Source organism: Crocuta crocuta, unplaced genomic scaffold, assembly GCF_008692635.1.
Source record: "Crocuta crocuta isolate KB4526 unplaced genomic scaffold, BGI_CrCroc_1.0 scaffold139, whole genome shotgun sequence".
Classification (NCBI taxonomy): Eukaryota; Metazoa; Chordata; class Mammalia; order Carnivora; family Hyaenidae; genus Crocuta; species Crocuta crocuta.
In genome coordinates this window covers 5,601,934-5,616,133 of record NW_027533258.1, presented here as the reverse complement: position 1 = coordinate 5,616,133, position 14,200 = coordinate 5,601,934, and the positions used below count along the sequence as shown (strand labels likewise).

At 53.8% G+C, this 14,200-nt stretch overlaps 1 protein-coding gene across 1 annotated transcript in view; it reads right to left on the bottom strand.

Annotated features, from left to right (window-relative positions):
* ELAC2 (elaC ribonuclease Z 2) overlaps window positions 1-14,200 on the bottom strand; it is a 37,997-nt gene that overhangs the window by 12,071 nt on the left and 11,726 nt on the right. The window contains 7 exon segments of the mRNA XM_077746714.1: window positions 1,669-1,727; window positions 2,453-2,560; window positions 3,567-3,635; window positions 4,365-4,422; window positions 5,135-5,199; window positions 6,237-6,307; window positions 6,434-6,573. Of these exon segments, the coding sequence (XP_077602840.1) occupies window positions 1,669-1,727; window positions 2,453-2,560; window positions 3,567-3,635; window positions 4,365-4,422; window positions 5,135-5,199; window positions 6,237-6,307; window positions 6,434-6,573 (570 nt within the window).

The window sequence follows — 14,200 nt, the reverse complement described above, 5'->3', positions numbered from 1 at the left end:
ACCGGGGCCCCCATGCTGGGCCTCTTTCCCAGGCCCCCAGAGCCCGAGCTGCTCCGCGGCGCTGCCGTCCAAACCCTCGGCCGGGAAGGAACACACCGACTACAGGAGGGACAAGGGCGCACGGGCCGATCCGGTGAGCGCAGGGCCCAGATGCGGCAGCCAACCACGGAGGGGACCCAAGGGCTAGGGCCTCGGGGATGGGGGATGGCGGCCAGGTCTACAGGGGTGCGGCCCCACCACACGGCACACGTCATCTCTCCGCGGCCTCTACTGAGGAAGGCGGGGAGAGCCTCGTGCTGTTTATAGAGTATCATATAAACCTACTTTCAACGTGTGGGGGGCCCCAGGGCTCGGTCGGCATCCGACTTCAGCTCAGGTCATGATCTCACAGCTCGTGGGTTCAAGCCCCGCGTCGGGCTCTGTGCTGACAGCTCGGAGCCTGGAGCCTGCTTGGGATTCTGTGTCTCCCTCCCTCTCTGCCCCCTGCCCCCTTTGCCCTTGGTGTCTCTCTCAAACATTAAAAAGAAAATTATTTTACTGCCTAAAATCTCAGAAATACCCAATAAGCCTGTCGACAACAGAACTGTTACAAAACCTACTATAATTTAAATACATTGACAAGGGCACCTGGGTGGCTCAGTTCGTTAAGCAGCCAACTCAGGTTGGATCAGGTCATGATCTCATGGTCTGTGAGTTTGAGCCCCACATCGGTTGGCGTCTGTGCTGACAGCTCAGAGCCTGGAGCCTGCTTCAGATTCTGTATCTCCCTCTCTCTCTGCCCCTTCCCTGCTTGCCTTGTCTCTCTCTCTAAAAAACAAGCATTAAAAAAATTACTTAAATAAGTTGACAAAAATGATACAAGGGTCCCGCAACTGGTAACAATTACTACGGACCTTCCGCAAGCGTTTTCCCTGGCTGGAGTTACAATTTGGGCGAAAATTACAAATCTTATTTTAAAATCAACGTCGCTCTCAAAAACCAATCAAAGCCCATAAGACGACAACACGTGTAGTCTTACCACAGATTAAAGTGTTGGCTGCAGTTAATGAAGTTTTAAAGCAGAGCCCTATTAAAAATAGGCCGTGAGTAACAGATTCCTAAAATACTCTATTGTCCTAAAATTTTCACAGAAGCGGACCAAGGTCGGATTGGCAGACACGGGCCCTGTGGGCGCTGCCGGCATGACCGCGGGCCCGGCGCTGGCGGCTTAGCGGCTACGGGACAACCACACGCGCGGAGGCGGCCGGAGGGGTCCGAACGGCCGCCTGATTCCTCTGCGGGAACAAGGCTGCCCCACTTCTCAGTGCAAGACGGCCGCGCACCCAAACGCGAGCGGTGCAGAGGCGGACGGGCTCCGCTGCGGGAAGGACGTTAGAAACCATATAAAAGTGTGGGCGGCAGGTGGAGACACAGGGCTCACNCGGCCGCCTGATTCCTCTGCGGGAACAAGGCTGCCCCACTTCTCAGTGCAAGACGGCCGCGCACCCAAACGCGAGCGGTGCAGAGGCGGACGGGCTCCGCTGCGGGAAGGACGTTAGAAACCATATAAAAGTGTGGGCACAGGGCTCAGTGTTCCTTCTGGGCACAGGGGACTCGGGAGCTGCCACCTCGCGGCCGGGGGACAAGCGCCAGCGGACGCTCACCGAAAGGCCCCCGGGAGGCGCTTACCTTACACACAAAGGCAACGACCAAGGACGGGTCCCTGCCACGCGTCCTGCGGCCAAGCCCTGCGGAAGACGGGGCGCCGTTAGAACAGGCCCGCGTGAAGGTGCGCGGGCTTCACGCCGGAGGCGCATCTGCACCACCAGCCGGACAGAAGCGCTCAGGGCGCAGGCCCGAGAAAACGCTGGTGTTCTGTCCGCAGACCTGCACCTTCTACCCGCGCCTGGAGCCGAGCAAACAGGAAACGCAAATCGCCCACCAGAAGAACTTTAGAAATGGCTGGCGGGACGTTTCAAAGCGTGACGTTTTATCCAGACGCGGAGAAGGAACAGTAACTTGTGATGTGCTTTCTAAGCGCGTGAGAACGCGTGAAGGAACTCGAGGGCTGAGAGGCCTGCGGGGAAGCCGCGCCTGGGCCGCCCGAACCAGGGCGGCCCACGGGTCAGCCCTTCTCGAGCGGCAGACACGATGGGGCAGAAAGAGGGCCGAGCGGCCTCGCCCCCTGTGGCCCGACACCTTTACTCCCGGGATTTTAACTCACTTTCCGGGAAAAGGGGCAGAGCTGCGTACTGGCGGGAGTGGTCGCCTGAGCGAACACCCCGTGCTTCCTGAGAACCCCCCTCGCTTAAGGAAGGATGCGAGAGGCTGTGGATGACCTCAGTCTCCCCCAGACACACGGAACACAAAGTCTGGGGCCACCCAGGGCCCCCAGGGGACCGGCCCCAGAGCTCTATACGGCCACCTTCACCCTCTGCCCACGGGCCAGGTCCCACACCCACACCCAAGTTACCATCCGCAAGGTGCTGCTCGTTTTCGGTGGATCCAGAATCCGAAGCCCGGCCTGGACTGAGTCCCTCTGGACTCGGGGAAGGGGGGTGCTCCCCACACCGCTGCTCACCTGGCGGGCATGGAAAGCAGTCAGGCCCCACCCCACAGAGGGGAGCTCACGGCTGGAGCCCGCTGTGCACACGGCAGGGCCAGAGTGCCCGCGATGCAGCCTGGCCCCGGACAGCAACCAGGGACCCCCGCACCGGGTCTCTGGGCTGCAGGACGTTTACATCGCCTTTCCGCTTCCGCTCAGCCGAGAGCCCTGACCACAGCAGGGACTCAACAGGGTCTGCAGACTAAGATGCAGGCAGGTGGCGGCTCCTGCACGCTCCAGCGCCACCCGCCATGCGCAGACCTAGGCCGAGGGGGATGGCGCCGTGGGAGGGCCGTGACTTTGCAGCCAGTTACGTGTCCAGGCCAGGGAAACAAATCACAGAGCTCAGAGGCCGGCTCAGCCGCTGTCTCACAGAAGCCCGTCCGCTCCTCCGCGTGGCCGTTCCATATCCCCTCTGGGGGCTGGGGCAGCCGGGAAATTCCCGAGTGCCCTGCGTTCCCCTCGCCATCGGTAAAACCTGGCCCGGGGCGTGAATGGCCAGACTCACGGATGACACGTACGTGGCGGGGCCTGACAGGCAGACGGTCTCTAAGTCAAACCCACATCGTCCGACCCTGGGACTCGCGAAGGTTCGCGGGACCTTCTGACCCACTCACAATGCTTCTGTTAGTATCAGTGTTTATAAAAACACTTTCCCAGCGCAAACCTGTCCCGCGTCCCATGGCAAAAGCAGTGCTAACGTCTGTGGCAAATAAACGCCAAGCGATAAATGTGCAAATCGGACGGTGCATGGGGACGATAGCCCCAAGTACCATCACAATCATCACACGGGAGTTCAAGGTGTCTGTCGGGTTATCAGCTCCTCATGGGCAGGAGCCATCTTAATTTCCTAATCATGTTCAGAGCACAAAACTAGGCACCCAAAGCCCATTTTCGAGCATTTTCTATCTCCACCCCCCCCTTTCCCTGCCTGGGACCCACACGCCTCCCTCCTCCCAGGGGACGGGGCTTCCGGACTCACTGTAGATGGGGACCTGCACAACCGTCATGGTCTCATCCTTGTACTCGGGCGCCGAGTGGGGCCGCACAGCTGTACGGAAGACCACAGACAGTGAGGGACTGCACTGGACAAGGACACTGGGGGGAAAGAGCTTTCCAGAACACCAACCACAAGCAAATGATCTTATTAGGATTCTGCTGGGAAGCTACGCTAAAAGCAGAATTTCTGAGTAAATTTCAAATCTTAGGAAAGAAGCACCAATGTATTTTTATCGGCCGTTAACACTAAACAAAAAAACATCCCGATCACTACCTGCTTAAAGATCTCGCAGTTTGCGTCTGAGCCTCCAGTCAGGCTCTATGCTGACAGCTTGGGGCCTGGAGCCTCCTTTGGCTCCCTCGCTCTCTGCCCCTCCCCTGCTTGTGCACGCTCTCTCTCTCAAAAATAGGTGAGCTTTAGAAATGTACACATGTGATGCTGGAAGAGGAGCGTTAACAAGCAGGGACGCAGGCCGCCTGCCCCAGGAGCGGAGCCAGAGCTGGGGCTCAGGGGACGCAGATGGCGACAAGCCTCTGCAGCCTCGCTGGCACGCCCTCTTCCCACCGGAAGCAACTGAAGGCAACAGGCCCAGAAGCATCTCTGGCCTCTACCTGGGGGCACGGAAAGCACGACAGGCAAGATTTAAAAACTTCATCTCCTGTCGACGAAGCACGGGCTTTTACAGTTTCATGGGGTCCCCTGTTTATGGTTTCTACTTTGAGAGACGGAGGCAGATGGAAGGCAGAAGTGGCAGATCGCGCGTCAGAGGCAGGAACGTACCCAGGTCTATTCCTTTCAGCGGACCAGAAAACACTTTGATGGCTTCCAGGTATTTTTCCTAGAAAAGAGGGAGGAGGAAAGATGAGGTTCTGGCAGCACAAACGCAGGGAACGGCAACAGGCAGTACGGGGAGCACGTATTCTGAGCCGCGACGGAAACATTCACGCGGTGTCTGCTATGCACTAGAAGCCAAGGGCTGAGCCATAAGCAGGGGACGGGCTCCCCGACTCGTGAGACATAGAATCCGGCGACAAAACTGAACCGAGGAAGAGCACCAACCCCCGGGGAGTGGCGGCCGGGCCGAGGGTCTGCGAGAAGCCCATGGGGCCTGGGGGCCAGGGTACAGCCCAGCGGAGAGTCAGGCAGGGTCCTGAGCAGACGTCCTCTCCCTGGGGCTCTGGGGGCCCAGAAGAAAAGTCCTGGGGGGGGGAAGGGGCCTCGGGGAAGAGCTAACCTTCACCATGTGCGCCCACTTGGTACCGAACACGGAACCAGCTGGTTTCGCGCCTTACGTGCGTACCTGGTGGCACCCTTCGCGACTTTACGCAACGTCACGGCCATCTCACGGAGGCAGAAGCCGAGGCCCTGAGAGCTAAAGCCACTTGTGCGAGGTCACACAGCCTCGCTAGCTTGAAAGGCGAAGGGTTCACTCCACCATCAGTTAACTCCCGAGGGCAAAAGGCGAATTTGCGGAGACGGAAGTTGCTCGCGAGTCAACATTAAACAAGGAGGGGTTTAGCCTTGCAAAAGCCAAGTCAGGAGAGGCTCACCAGCTGGGGAGGTCCAGAAAGCACACACTTTGGGAGCCCGGTTTCCTTCAAGGTAAGAATCATTCCTGGGAGGGAGGGAGGGAGGAAGGTCAGCCGTCTCATCATCTTCCCCGGCAGCTGCCACCAGGGGGCGCACTCCTCACTTAACCAACTCTTGGTTGGTTCGTCTACCTGCCCTTGTTCAAGCTTCAGTTATCACAGGCCATATGCAGCAGTGACGCCTGCTGGAGGTGTGAGCGACACGGGAGACTCCCCAGATGCCTCTAGAGCGGGCAGGCCTGGCACTAGGGTTAGGCAGTGAGACACGTGGGGTGCAAGACCACACCAAGGGAAGGGACGGCCTCAGGCGCTGCAGCCCAGGGGCCTCGCTGCCTTGCCCTGGCCTCCGCTCTAAGGGTCGGGTGAGCTCAGCACTCCACCCCTTCCTCCCCACATCACAGAGCTTACTGAACTTAGCAGCAAGGCAACGTGACCTTCCCGGTTGCAGGGCATGAATAACGGGTAATTTGGATCACGGGCATCTGGATGTAGCTGGCAACAGTCTCGGGGGTAAGCGCATTTACCGTAACCATCACCACTACAGCCTCCGGTTCACTGGCACGTTTCCCCAGTCCGGCAACTCAATGAACAAAGTGGACGGGAACGCTTGGAAGCAGCGTTCGTGTTCATATCTGCCCTTCTGACTCATAGCTTTTCATGCCGCAGCTGACTGGGCGAGCATAAAAAGAATTCCAGGGCAGGGGCGCCTGGGTGGCTCAGTGGGTTAAACGGCCACTTTGGCTCAGGTTGAGTACAGGTCATGACCTCAGGGTTCGTGAGTTTGAGCCCCGCGTGGGGCTCTGCACTGACAGCTCACGGCCTGGGGCCTGCTTTGGATTCTGTGTCTCCCTCTCTCTCTGCTCTTCCCCTGCTCATGCTCTGTCTCTCTCTTTCTCAAAAATAAGCATTTAAAAAAAAAAAAAAAAGGAGTCCAGCTCCAATGGGCTCAGGAGATGAGCAAAAACAAACAGACCCCCCCCCCAAAAAAAAAAAAAAAAAACCCAAGGCAGGCTAAAATCCAGGACTTCCCTCCCGCCTCTGACTTCAGAAAGAATATACTTACCGCACAGCCCCCCAACATTACTCCAGTGCATTCGGGTCAGGAATATGTTATCCAAACGAGCCACCTTCAACCTAAGAAGGACAAAACATCTGAGCAAGACAGGGACCCCCTGGGCTGCTTGAGAAGCACTCCCGCGACTCGCCTCGGCCTTCAGGGCCCACAATCACCTCCGCCCCCAGAGAAAATGGTTGACTCACTTGTGCTCCTGCATGAGTCGCTGGACGCCTTCTCCACAGTTGAAAAGATACCTACGGGACAAAACATTCCGCAAGATATTCAGTGACACGGTTTCAGATGCGTTAGTGTTGGGTGCGGGGGCGGGGAGGGGGTAAAAATCCTAAAAATGCACGTTGCCCTCCTGGGCTGCGTTTCTGGCGTGAGGATGCCGCTTGTGCACCCTCCTTGTTGGAGCAGGGACCCGGGGACCTAAGCAGCAGGCTGGTGCCGGGGCGCGATGGGTCCTCTCCCCCGTCACCGGCTCGTCAGACCTGAGACCACCCCACACGCCAACCATGAGGTCCCGTGTCGGGGCTCACGGGCTGGAAAGGGGGCGCTCCTGCCCACGTCCGCAGCTCTCAGGGGCTCCCGGGAGCCCCACGGCCGCGGGGCACAGGGCATCTGGGATCCCGCACCCCCCAGGGGCCAAGGTCGGCTGCGGCAGCGGGCGGGGCGCGCCGCCTGGGCCCGGCCGGACTCTGGGNGGCGGGCCCAGCCAATCAACGCGCTGAGCGCCGAACTGCCCTCCTACGCGGGGCCGCGCGTCCAATAGAGAAGTGCCTTGCCCCTCGCGGCCTGTCAATTGGCGATGGCCATAGAGTGCGGGCATGCTAGAGCGCCCCCGGACGGCCCCGCCCCAATCTCTATCCGGCTTTCCCGGCGTCAAGTCTTTCCGGAAATTGTGTTTCGCTTGGGGCGGGACTTCCGGGAGCGCGGAGCCGGAAGAAGGCGCCTGGCTGGGGAGTCGATTGTTGGGAGTTTTCAATGGGCGCCGAGGCCTCTTGATCCCGGTGTCTGTCCACAGGTCGTCGTCTGTCCCGCGGGGCGAGTCCGCTCTTGGAGCTTGGTTCGTTCTTAGTCGTAGTGGTTGTTAGGATGAGATGTGCGGGGGTAAGTTCTAGAGAGCGCTAGCGTAGGCGCCTTCGCTGATTTTATTTCCAGCGATTCGCATGAATGAATACATGCTTCAAACGACTGTTTTACTATCTTTGGGAAAGAAAAGCAAAAATGATCAATCAGGGGTTAAGAGAACAAGCACTGGAACAAGGGACCCTTGGTTCCTTTGTTAATGGGGTGATCTTGACCTGTCTGAGCCTCAGTTTGCTTATCTGTAAAGTGGGCTGAGGGTAGTTACGGTTATCTACCCCAGATTTTTATAATTACCGCACCTGATAATGTATTGAAAGCACTTTAAGTGGCGCCGGCACAAAAGAGGCCCCTAGTTAATGGTAGCAGAAATCTGTAAAAAAGTAGGGGTGCCTGGGTGGCTCAGTCGGTTGGGCCTCCGACTCATGATCTCACGGTTTGTGGGTTCGAGCCCCGTGTCGGGCTCTGTGCTGACAGCTCAGAGCCTGGAGCCTGTTTCAGATGCTGTGTCTCCCTCACTCTGCCCCTTCCCCGCTCATGCTCTGTCCGTCTGTCTCTCAAAAATGAATATTTAAGAAAAAAAAAATCTTTAAAAAAGTAGAATGCTTCAGCCCACGTGAAATATTGAAATGAATGACCAGCTAAAGAGATGCTGGGCGGGCCATCGCAGGGGTACGTGTCCCAGAACCAGCCCTTTGAAAAGCAGTAAAAGGATTTCCTATCCCCTCGCATAGCTAATGAGGATTTCCCCAGAGAGAGAGCTCAGTTAAAGCCTCCAGAAATACACAAGGAGCACCTCAAACGGGCAAGATGATTTGCCTGGGAGCTCCCGCCAATATGAACCTGGTTCTACGGAAGGTTAGCGCACAGCGGTGTAAAAATACATTTTGTGCTTGAAGTCACCTTCCTGGTGAGGGTCAGGAAAATCCTGCAGATCTGCTATTGTTCCGGGCCGGACCACCGAAAAGATTATGGTACTGCCATCCCCCAAAGTATTCAAAATAGAAACAATACTTGATCAACAAAAGGAAGAGGCTACAGAATCAAAGATTTGCAAACCATGTGTCTGATAAGGGGTTAATTTCCAGACTACATAAAGAACTCCTACAATAGGAAAAAAAAAATCTAGTTTAAGAATGGGCAAAGGGGCACCTGGGTGGCTCAGTAGGTTGAGCATCTGACTCGATTTCGGCTCAGGTCACGGTCCCAGGGGTGACAGAATCAAGCCCTTTGTCGGAATCCTTCTGGGATTCTCTCCCTCCCTCTCTGCCCTTCCCATGTCCCCCTTCCCTGCTATCTTGTACTGTGTCTTCAATTAAAAAAAAAATTTTTTTAGTGGGCAAAGCGGGGGGTGCCTGGGTGGCTCAATCGGTTAAGCGTCCGACTTTGACTCAGGTCATGATCTCACGGTTTGTGGGTTTGAGCCCCGCATTGGGCTCTGTGCTGACGGCTAGCTCAGAGCCTGGAGCCTGCTTCAGATTCTGTGTCTCCCTCTCTCTCTGACCCTCCCCTGCTCACGCTGTCTCTCTCAGAAAAAAATACAAAATATTTTTTAAAAATTTTTTAAATAATAAAAATGGGCAAAGGACTACACTTTCTTTCTGAGAAAAACCTACAAATGGCCAACAAGTACACGTGAAGGTGCTGCACATGACTAATTGTCAGGAAAACACAAACCAAGACGCCAAGATACCACCTCACACCTGTTAGAATGGTTCTGATCAAAAAGGCGAGTGTTGGTGAGGATGTGGAGTTAAGGGGCCCCTTGTGCCCACCTGGTGGGAGTGTACATTGGCGCAGCCACTGGGGGAAAACGTATGGAGGGTCCTTTAAAAGATTACAAATAGAACCATAGGATCCAGCAATCCCACTTCGGGGGCACGGATCTAAAGGAAATGAAATCACGGTCTTCAAGAGCTCCCTGCACCCCGTGCTCATTACATTACTCACAACAGCCAAGACGTGGAAAAAACTTGAGGGTCCATTGGTGGATGAATGGATTAAAAAATGTGAGATATATATGTATATGATGTTTATATACATATATTAGTTATTCGTGATTATATCATGTTTGCATATATTTATCAATCATGTAATATATGTATTAGTAACATGTAAAGCATTATCAGTCATAACCAATAAGGATTTGCCACACCATGGATGAACCTTGAGGACATTATACCAAGGGCAGTACATCAGAGAAAGACATACTGGGTGATCTCCGTTGTAGACAGAATTTAAGAAGGATTAGACTCCTAGAAACAGCGGGTTGGTGGTTCCCAGGAGCTGGGGGAGTGAAGGAAATGGTTGAAGGTGGTCAAAGGGTACAGACTCAGAAGATGAAGTTCTGGGGGTCTCGCGTGCACCGTGCCGACTGTAATTAACAATACTGTGGGGTGCCTGGGAGCTCAGTCAGTTAAGCGTCCGACTCTTGGTTTTGGTTGAAGGGCATGATCTCAGTTTCATGAGTTCGAGCCCCGTCTCGGGCTCTGGCAGCACGGAGCCTGCTTGAGATTTGGTCTCCCTCTCTCTCACCCTCCCTTCCTTGCGCGATCTCTGTCTCTCTCTAAAATAGATAAATACGCTTTAAAGAAAACAATACTGTATACTTGAAAGTTACTAAAGTGCAGATCTTAAAAGTCCTGAGTAACACACACACACACACACACACACACGCACACACACAAAGGTGATGGGTATTAGCTACGTGGTGGTAATCATTTTGTAACATATACTTCCATCATCCTATTGTGCCCCTTAAACTTACATAATATTATATGTCAATTACATCTCGATAAAGCTGGTGAGGGAAACACAATAAACTACTAAACTTTTTTTAAGTTACCAAGTGCAAGAACACGCTGATGTTTCCCTTGGCGACGACTTTGATCCTTTTTTGAAAATCTTAAATCCCACAGACAAAAGTGCATTTCGGTTCTCTTTTACTGGTTTCCTAGGCTCATATCCGTCAGGTAATCCCAATACCTTAAAACACATAGGAAGAATCCCTCTGGGTCACCTATTTGTATAAAATTCCAAGAGATGGGTGAAAAAGTTAGGGACAGTTGGCGACTATCAGGTTGTTTTCCACGGCGTGCTATGGCTTTCTGCAGTGATGCTCTGGGGCTTATGTTTATGCCTCATATACGAAGACAGAGGTAGGACTTGCCCAATCAGAGGTTATGTTGGAATGGAACCCCCCCCCCCCACCGAGAACAGGGCTTGTTCAGTCTGGTTCTCCATCAGCTCCCAGGATAGGGCCTGGGTTATGGAAGGCAAATATTAGTAGGAAGTTAGGAAAAACCCAGTAGCTTAAATGAATTTATGTGCTTGCAATTGAACAGGGCTCAAAATTCAATCAAGACAAGAACTAGAGTGTTATCCGATGGGATGGCCTCACTGGTACTTTGGAAGAAATCTAAAACAGGAAGCTGTTCTAAATTTTTTTAAGTCTTTATTTTTGAGAGACCGAGAGACAGAGGGCCAGTGAAGGAGGAGGAGAGAGAGGAGGGGAGACACAGAATCTGAAGCAGGCTCCAGGCTCTGAGCTGTCAGCACAGACCCTGACACAGGGCTCGAACTCATGGACCCAGAGATCATGACCGGAACCAAAGTCGGACACTTAACTGACTGAGCCACCCAGGCACCCCGTGACTGGTACTTTCAAAAGGAGAAGTCAGAGAGTCAGAGACAGAAGAGTGTCTCCAGATCTGCTAGGGTAGAGGGAGCCTGGCAACGGGGAAGGTGGACATGCAGTTGGAGGGCTTTCTAAATTCAGCGATCCCAGCAATTTACATAATCTAGCTACTTCCTCTTGCATCGAACCTCTTTTAACGTTGTGCACTGCTGGCTGTGCAAACAACCCCCGAACTCAAGAGGCTTGAAAACCATCTCCAGTCATTTTAACGCTTACAGTTTTGCTCACTGAGGCTGGCCCACCTCTGTCCCTTGTGTTGATGGCCACGGAAGCCTAGTGGCCGGTGAAGTACCCAGCATGGCCTCGCTCACGTGTCTCGGGCCTTGGTGCTGGCTATGGGCCAGGGCACACCTCCGGGTAGACTCTACATCCACCTCCCTCGTTCTCCTCAGGCAGCCACAGTAAGCATTTTCCCCGGGGCGGCCAGTTCCCAAGAAGGTGAGCGAAAGGTCATGGCTTCTGAAGGATTAGGCTCAGAGGTCAAAGCAAGTCACAATCCAACCCACCCAGATTCAAGGGGAAGGGAAACGGGGAGAAGAATCAAAGACACACTGCAAAAAAAGACACTTGGAATGGAAGAGCCCACGTTTCCCCAGAAGCCACTGAACTACCTACCCTGACTACCCCGTGAGCTTCCGGAAGACGTGGCCACCGGGCAGAATAAGGTGGCCAGCAAACGCCAGTGCCACGTGCTTCTGTAACTGGACAGATACAAACATGTAACTTACAACTCGGTTCTCCGGAATCTACACTAGTAGAAATGGTTGCCGTGAGTGAGTCCCCTCACCCCAACCATCTCTGTACCCCACAAATCTTAATTTCTGCACCCACACAGCTGAGGCAAATCCTGAGCTCCCTAGGCTCTCGTGATCTGACCAAGAGACCCCTAATCTGGGGACCTGAGGCACCCATGGGGCCTTCCCCATACAATACATTCCTTCATGTATTTATTCAATCAACACATGGAGCTTACATTAGGTTCTAGATACTGTGGGGTGCAGACACAGGCTTGCCACTGAAAACCTCAGAAACCTGATGTCTCCGGGGCTGGGATGAGGGTGTGGCCATGGGGCAGAGGGAGACGCCAGAAGGTAATGCAGACAATGATGTTGTCGGCACTGGGCCCTAACAGGTGTTCCTGCTTAAGACCCCTAGACACCAGACAACACAAGATTTTTCTTTAAGTAAAAGCCATGGGGCACCTGGGTGGCTCAGTCGGTTAAGCATCCAACTCTTGATTTCAGCTCATCATCTCACCGTTTGTGAGTTCGAGCCCCGAGCTGGGCTCTGCACTGACCGCGTGGAGCCGGCTTGGGATTCTCTCTCTCTGCCCTTCCTCTTCCCCCCTCTCAAAATAAATGAACTTTAAAAACAAAAGCTATTTTGAAACAAACCATCTAGTCTTCCAAAAACAACTTGTATTGCCCTCAAATTCCTCAGCAGTTTCTCAAACTACCTATTCTTTGTTACTAAGAACTTTGAAACGGTTCAGGCAGGAATTTCTTAGCTTAACCTCCCAGCTACATTCTCCGGGGCTGCCCCCTCCCCACCCCCCCCACATGCCTGACTTATTAATCTAAGCCTCTGCGTGCACTACTTCATTTAAACATTTTTTTATTACATTTATTTATTTTTGAGAGACAGTGAGAGACAGAGCATGAGCAGGGGAGGGGCAGAGAGAGGGGGAGACAGAATCTGAAGCAGCTTCAAGCTCTGAGCTGTCAGCACAGAGCCCGACGCGGAGCTCGAACCACAAACTGCGAAGTCATGACCTGACCCCAAGTCAGCCATTTAACCGACTGAGCCACCCAGGAGCCTCAACTTCATTTAATATTACTCCCAAATCTGCTAGGATGTAATCATTCCCCTGCTTCACAGAAGGGGAAACAGCCTCAGAAGCTTGATAACTTGCTTATTATCTACACAACTGTCTGAATTCAAAGCCTGCAGGCCTCAGCAGCAAGCCAGTTTACCTTCGGGCAGAAATAGGATTCAGATGGTTTGGCCTAGCCTTCTGGGTCAGGGAGGGACCCAGACTCAAAAGCCGCTGGTATTTCTGCCTGAGCTTACACAGTCCATTCATTAGCAAGATTGAATGAAGGTGTTTTTTGTACAGCTTTCAATATGGGCCTTAACTGGATTATAGTGTCCATACCACAGGTCAACAGCAAGAGGCTGGGGGCCAAACCAGCCCACCACCTGTTTTTGTAAATAAAGCTTTATTGGAACATAACCACGCCCTTTACTTATGTCTTCTCAATGGGTGTTTTGACACTATTACAGACAGTGAGGAAGCCCGAACTTTGATGATGTGTCCTTTCACAGAAGTTGTTTGCAGATCCCTCGTCTATATTGTAGATTATTACTTTTTTTAATGTTTATTTTTGGGAGAGAGACAGAGCACGAGTGGGGAAGGGGCAGAGAGAGAGGGAGACACGGAATCCGAAGCAGGCTCCAGGCCCACGTAGGGCTCCAACCCACGAGCCTTGAGGTCATGACCCGAGCCAAAGTCGGACGCTTAACTGACTGAGCCCCGCCCCCCCAGCCCGGTGCCCCAAAAGGCTCTGGGACAGATTTCAACACACCAGGAGTCTCGAAACAAAAACAATTGGTTCAGCCTGCATGGGGCTCGGCCACAGTTAATGCCTCCTGGGCGTTATTCATCTTCTATCATCAGCGTCAAGCACGGCGCCCAGACTTGGGGTGCGGGGTGCTCCGAAAGAGCTGAGGGCATGGACGGCCTGCGTGGTGTCCATTGGCCCCAGCTACCATAACAGAACCCCACAGACTGGGGGGTGGGGGGGCCCTTAAACAGAAACTTGCTTTCTCACCCATCTGGAAGCTGGAAGTCTGAGGTCAAGGTTGTAAGGGTTGGTTTCCCCTGAGGCGGCTGTCTCTCCGTGGCTGGTGGAGGGTCACCCTCTCGCTGTGCCCTCACGTGCACCTCGGTGCATCCTAGTGTCTCTCTCACGGGGCGTCCAGATTTCTTCTGATGACACCAGCCCACCGTCATGGGCCCATTTTAACATAATCACGTCTTTAAAGCCGCTGTCTCTGAAAACATTTTGAAATCCTAGGGATTAGGGCTGCAGCCTATGAGTTTTGAAGGGCACAGTTCAGCCCCTAAGGGCTCACTCTGCCCTCTCCCCACCCCCCACCCCTCACCCCTCACCCCTGCCGCCCA